A 7,237-nucleotide genomic window follows, 5' to 3' on the forward strand; every position below is an offset into this window, starting at 1 on the left:
GATCGACAGCGCAAAGTTGTAGTATTTCCTCAGCAACCAGCACGGATCAGCTCCAGGCATGACGAAGCAGGTATCATCCTCTTTTGGAAGGCCAAACAAAGTAGTTTCGCTTTGACAACGAATCACACAGCGCATTCACAACATGGCGGCAGCAACAATACTACAGCGAGAATAAAAGTTACGCCTTCAACGTTAGAAATGTTATACAATGTAAACAAATAAAAACAATATGAAGTAGACTGAATTTGACAAATATTTCACGCGCAGCATACCTGTGTTCCCTCTGGGCCAATCACATCAAGTGCACCAGTTGTGCTGTATAGGAAACGGATAATCTTCTGAAAGTTGTCATCTCCAATACTCCAGGAGCCATCTACAAGGAAGGCCAGGTCTGCCTTGGCTGCTTTGCAAACTGAGAGAGAAAATTCGACAGACAGAGCAAGAGAGAGAGGAAGCAGGTGAAAAATCACTAGCTAAAATAAGAAATTCTCATTACTGTGTAAGCGCTGCAGTACAACAGATGTCAAATGATTCCAAACACTTCCCTTCCTCACTGACAGGATCTCCATCACAGCTAGCTGGATAAAACAAGGAGGCTTAATTAATTCCCATATACCTCTGCTATACTCTGCCAGACTGTTGCTTTGCAGGATTTAGGGCTAAACACATACACTCTCGGTAACCTAAAAATGTGCTTTATGTACTAACATCTAACTGGTTTTATTCATGTCAAAAATATTATTTAGTGACTGAATCAATCTTAATAAATTAGGATATATCAATAAAATTCATTTTAAGGCTGATGTTACATATAAATTCATTTATTTTAAAGTGCTAAATGCCACATACTTACTTCAGTAATAACTGCAAATTATGCATAGTTGCAAGCAACAAACCCTAACCTTAACCCTGTAGTAAGTACTTAGTACATGTAGTTATTTAGTATTACCAGAACTTAATTGTGGAATTGCACTGTAATATCGTCACCTTATAATAAAGGAGTAACCTCAAAAGTCTTACTAGAAGACTTTGCTAATGGAGATAGCAAATTTTTCATATTTTAAAGATGTTTAGGAAAACAAGACCAAATAATTTATTACGATTTTTTTTTTCCCCAGTGGAGGATCATGATCAAAGAATGCTGATAAAATCTGATGAGGCCACATATTGACATCTTTGTTTTTTGTTGCAAATGGCAATTAGGTTTTCAGCTGTTAAAATTTTATTATTTTTATATTTTGTATTACTTTTGTGTTTATTAATGCTTCAGTCAGTCTCATGGAAGCCCATTTCTGCTACAGAAAAAACAAAAACAAAAAAAAAGGTGTAGCATCTAACCTTATTTAACACCCCAGTAAATCTTATTAAGGACAGATGCCCATATTTAATCTACCATGACTAAAAACAAGGTTATAATGGGATAGACAACCATAGAACCAATCCTTCACAGTCTCATATTCATTCACAATTAAATATAGTGTGCACCCTGATTAAAAGTGCCGTGACATGTGAAAGTGACGTGACATGTGGCCAAGTATGGTGACCCATACTCGGAATTAGTGCTCTGCATTTAACCCATCCAAAGTGCACACACACAGCAGTGAACACACACCCGGAGCAGTGGGCAGCCATTTTTTTCTGCGGCGCCCGGGGAGCAGTTGGGGGTTTGGTGCCTTGCTCAAGGGCACCCCAGCCGTGGTATTGAAGGTGGGAGAGAGCGCTGTACATTCACTCCCCCCACCTACAATCCCTGCCAGTATGAGACTCGAACCCACAACCTTTGGGTTACGAGTCCGACTCTCTAACCATTAGGCCACGACATCCCCATGGACTTAAAAGTCTATAGAGTTATTATTGCCATGCAAAATATATAGTTATCAGAGTGTATTTACCAGTGGTTGCCATTGTGGTGACGGCAGGACCCTCTGTGTCCTGTAAAAGACTGTAGACGCTGATCTTGTACTGGGTGTCGGGGGAAAGGTTGAAGAAGCACTCTCTAGATGCACCACCACCGACCCTCACTTCCTGTTTCTGACCGTCTGCGAAAAAAAAAGTTAAAACAGCAGGATTGGCATTCAAGCAACAATCAAAATAAAATAAAATGCAATCACAACAGTGTTCTGAATCAAACAATTGTGCTAATTAATCAGACAGTACCATTCAAGTCCTCAGGCTATAAACGAAGCCTGAAGTTGGAAATGACAGAAGTGGCACCACAGCAGCTCGCCAAAGTGTTGTTATTTTTAACAGGCATGTGTTGTTGCTCACAAACTGGTCGTTTAAATGAAGGGAACTATGAGTAAATCATGTTTTAGGAAATGCGATACTCAAATCCCAGGGTACAAGGTAGCAGAACTGCTATTTATCACCTTCATAGCTGTAATTATTTTCCAAAGCTGAGAAAATGATCAGTGCTTGGTCTCAGGAAGGGTAACCTTGTATTCAGCCCATAAAGTTCAACGGAGAGGTCTTTAATTGTTTTAATCGGAGGCTGAAGACTGCTGGGAAATGGGTGAACCAATGAATGATAAGCAGCCCAAGCTTGGGTTAAATGAAAGAAACCAATATTTTCATTCTTTTCACTTTCTTTTCTTTCTAAATGTGAAGGTGTTCTCGCTGACGCCGACTGTTTTTCTTTCTGGTTTTCTCTTTTTCTACATATCTATCCATCGATTTTTTTTTTGTTTGTTTGTGATGACAGACATTAATATTCAGCTTGACTTGGTTCATACATCTTAATTTGTCTGCCATTAAACAGCTGCATTCATGGGGAATATAACCGGCTGGGCTGTTCAGAAGCAGTATTATATCACTATTAAATAAGAAAAAAACAAGAAAAGGGTTTCCTTTAATAATATATTTCCCAAAGCACCTTCTTTTCAACCATGATCTTAAAGAAAAAGTCTCTGGAGTGCATTATGCAAAAAATTAAGATTTATTAAGTCATTTTCCAATGATAATGTGGACTGCAAAAATTGGAATGTGGTAATAAGATCAACAATATTCCCTTGCTCAGACATGCTTTGATTGCGGAGCTGATCAAACAATGGGATGTGACATTTGCCTATTACATTCCCGCTCTATGGAAAAGTAGCTGGCAAGCGCTCCGGCTCGGCTCAGTAAACATCTATCCTCCTTTAAGCGTTTGTTTCAACAGACTGCACTTCTCAGTCCAGTCACATCTCTGGCACAAGCAGGACAGTTCCTCCCCTTCCTCGCATTTGCACGCAGGAACGCTTCACTTCACCATGAGCGCTCGGTGCAGAAGAGTCATATGTCTGGCTGAAATTCCACAGCCAAATTCTCCCTATGAGTAAGATGGCAAATAAAGAATCCGCTGTTCCTACTGGTTACCAAAGTTTGGACATTATTTGACTAGAAGAACGCCAAAAGGAAGGCAGCGGGGATCTTAGTACTGCAAAATACACATATATTCACACTTAGTCTTCTCACACACTTCAGCAGTAGTTTTTATATATTTTTGCGTAGGCATAGTTTACCATGACTACAGGGTAATAAGCTGTCTCCGTTATTCTTCAATTACAACTTTTTTCTCCACCACTTTTACAAAAATCTTTCTTATTTGGAAAAACAGATTGATTTAAACTATTATATTATATTATATTATATTATTTTATATTCACTTTTAGTTTATAACAGTTTGACAGAATTTCTACATTAGAATTTTTTTTTTCAAAGAAGACTCTTATGCTATCCAAGGCTGCATTTATGTGATCAAAAATACAGTAAAAACTGTAAGATTCATTCTAATATGCAACCTTCATTCTAATATGCTGATTTGGTGCTCAAGAAACATTTCTTATTATTATTAAGGTTGAAAGCATTCGTGCAACAGCTTAATATTTTTATGATAACCATAACACACTGTGATTTATTTTTTCCAGGATACTTTGATGAATAGAAAGTTCAAAAGAACAGCATTTATTTGAAACAGAAATCTTCTGTAACATTTTAAATGTCTTTACTGTCATTTTGGTCAATTTAATGTACCCTTGCTGGATAAATGTATTATTATTTTTTTAAAGGTAGTTATTGGAAATTACTTTAAATGTTAAAATAAGATTATATCTCAGCAAGGGCAGAATTTGAACACCAGAATTATACTTATTATTTTTAGATTATGATCTGAAAGTCATTATCAACACAGGTAACATTTGAGAATTTAATTTTCAGGATTTGACAGTTAAGAATAAACTGAAAAATAACTGAAGATTTCTATATCCCTTCTATAATGTTTCTCTGAGAACTGCAATAACTGTCATTCAAATACTTCATACACAGGCACACACACACTAGGGCTTCAGGCAGGATCTGGTTTTAATAGCATCACTGAGCTGGTAGCCATCTGAGCAGTCACACGCTGGAAGGGGAACAGAAGATGTCCAGGATTGCGTGATAAGCTGGGCCGGTGAAGTATCAGGCAGGAATAAGAAAAGCAATAACGGGAAAAGGGCTTTTGACTCTGCTGTTTTAAATTTGAATCGAAACCATGTCACACGCCAGCAGAGCAATATGCATACAGTAAAAAAGTTTTGTTGAACAGCCCAGAGGCTCAGAGGTCTGTGCTGAAATGAGCCATAATATCCCATTACCTCTGAAATGGAAATTTATGTCAATATTGCAAAACAGGAAGCCACCTTATGGCTTTGTTCTGCAATGCATTAACAATGTGTGTATGTGTGTGTGTGTGTGTGTGTATCACTCACTGAGCAGTGACTCAATGACGACTCTGTAGACGGTGGCGTGGCGGTGAGGTTGCCACTGGGCACACATGCTGCTACTGAGCACCTGGTATGTGCTGAGACTGTTCACCCCCAGAAACACTGCAAGGGGAAGAAGAAAACAGATATCTTGAAACAAGATGAATTTAGTGGAAAAGCAAAACTAAGATACTTTGAAAAATCAATGGGGGGCCTTCTTTTGTGTTCAGCAGAAGAAAGAAAGTCATACAGGTTTGGAACATGATGGTGAGTAAATGATAACAGAATGTTCTTGTTTTGTGAACTATCCATTTAAGCTATGACTAGGAGGAAAGCATTTTAATTTAAAATGTAACTTATGCAGTGTTGCTTCTTAGTTAAATTAATCTTGTTTTAAGTACATTTTCATTGGAAAGAAGATCAGTGTAACATGTGAATCCATTATATAAACTACCATACAAATGTTTGGGGTCAGCAAAATTTGTATTTATTTATTTATTGATAAGAAAAGATGCGTTAAATTGATCAAAAGTAACTATAAAGACATTTACAATGTTACAAAAGATTTTATATTTAAAAAAAAAATGCTTTTGAGCTTTCTATTCGTCAAAGAATCCTGAAAAAAGTATCACGGTTTCCACAAAAAATCAAAATAAAAAAATGACACGGCAACTGTTTTCAAAATTGATAACAAACAATAAATAAATAAATAGTAATAATAAATTACTTTTTTTTTTTTTTTTTTTATCCACCAAATCAGTATATTAGAATTTTTGATTAAATAAATACAGGCTTCGTGAGCATAAAATACTTTCAAAATTATTTTAAAAATTACAGACCCCAAACTTTTGAACAGTATAACAGTGTACTAAACCTGTATGAAAGCTTTGAAATGTACACGTTGGTGGGTAGTGAGAGCAAAGCCTTGATCGTTGCTTCTCTAATGTAGTCTAATGTTCTGAAATGAAAAGCAGCACATGTATTACAGTAATGGCTAATGAGCCATAGGGTTGCCAGCAGCTACTTTGAGCTGCAGGTTATGGGGTAAAACCTGTAGGCTTCACTTCTCTCGAAACCAGCACCCTATTTCTGATCTCCTCAGATTTCTGTGCGATACTCTTTAAATACTGCAAGTTAGGCAAACCTAATGGCTAGAAAAACACATCTGAGAGGAAAACAAGAGGTTCAAACTGCATTCTTAACAAATACGCTCTCCACTTAAAAGCCACAAATGGCCTTAACCATTTCTTTCTTTATTTTCCTTTTTCTCTTTGTGCAAACCACACAAAATGTGCTGTGTGAAAGAAAACTCTTTTAAAAGCCAAAAAAATAGGCTTATTTTGGAATTATCACGTTTTTGTTCAGCAAAACACAAGCCAAAGCCACAGCACATGGTCTACATTAGTCACACAAAACAATACTCATCTTTGGAGCTTGTAGTATTTGGAACAGAAGCACAATTGTGGCCGTGTTGCAACAAATGGAGTCCCACGCATTTTATACGCCAAAAGTTGTGGCGAACCCAAAGTCTGCTTGTACTGGAAAAGTTCCATATGGTGGGACACTGTCCTCCTTTGAGCCTTGATATGAGAGCCAGATCTTAAAAAGGAACTACTTACGCAATCAAGCTGTCCATTGAAATTCACGCTACACAACAGAACATCATGTCAGTCGTGTTTGAGACTTGGAGATTTTAGATTAAAACGGAGACTGTGCACAAAACATATGGGGCACAGTGGTGGTGATTCTTTTAAGGTTTTGAATAATGCATGTGACAAGCTTTCCTCCTTATATAAACTATTTTAATGAACTATATGCATGCAAAAAGGACCTCTGGCTGATAGTACTAATATAAGGAGGTGGAAATCCATTATTGTGCATTCAATTATTCAAAGGTCAAACAGAAAACGTATGAAAAATTGATGGACCCCATTGAGCAGGCGATATGCAGATGTCATGTAGGGTGAGACAATATGGGTGTGAAAAGAATTATCACCCATGCTAGAAACTGAGATTGAATGGAAGTCCTTTAGCACGTTTTGTCCGTGCTTAATGGCACTATCGGGGTGTCATAACATCTGTGACATGCAGAGATGTCATGCTCATTTAAACTGAGACGGCATGTGCCCCTTTTAGATTTGTGAGCCAAATGGACTCTGAATGCTACTTCCAAAAAAGTGTATGTGGTATAATTTATAATAATAAAGTAAGCAAGATTATGGTATGTAAAAAGTGCTGTGTGCTGTGTTACTATTATTTGATTAGCTGCAATTTTGCTAGGCTACATAAATAAAAATATATAAATTATAATACATACAAACTTGACTAACATTTATTAAGATTTTCCACATAGGGCTGTCACGGTGAGGGAATTTCCCTTGCGGTAATTTTGAGTGGCTCAATAGCGCGGTATGCGGAATTATCGCCATACATATACATATATATATATATATTGTATATGTATGGCGCACACACACACACACATATATATATATATATATATATATATATAAAAT

At 36.9% G+C, this 7,237-nt stretch overlaps 1 protein-coding gene across 1 annotated transcript in view; it reads right to left on the reverse strand.

Annotated features, from left to right (window-relative positions):
• Positions 1-7,237, reverse strand: part of LOC107672958 (collagen alpha-1(XIV) chain-like) — a 129,701-nt gene that overhangs the window by 56,728 nt on the left and 65,736 nt on the right. The window contains exons 22-24 of the mRNA XM_016466344.1: positions 4,728-4,844; positions 1,893-2,039; positions 273-412 (exon numbers count right to left, since the gene is read on the reverse strand). Of these exons, the coding sequence (XP_016321830.1) occupies positions 273-412; positions 1,893-2,039; positions 4,728-4,844 (404 nt within the window). The remainder of the gene's footprint in view (positions 1-272; positions 413-1,892; positions 2,040-4,727; positions 4,845-7,237) is intronic.

This window comes from Sinocyclocheilus anshuiensis, unplaced genomic scaffold (genome assembly GCF_001515605.1).
Source record: "Sinocyclocheilus anshuiensis isolate Anshui unplaced genomic scaffold, SAMN03320099.WGS_v1.1 scaffold248, whole genome shotgun sequence".
Lineage (NCBI taxonomy): Eukaryota > Metazoa > Chordata > Actinopteri > Cypriniformes > Cyprinidae > Sinocyclocheilus > Sinocyclocheilus anshuiensis.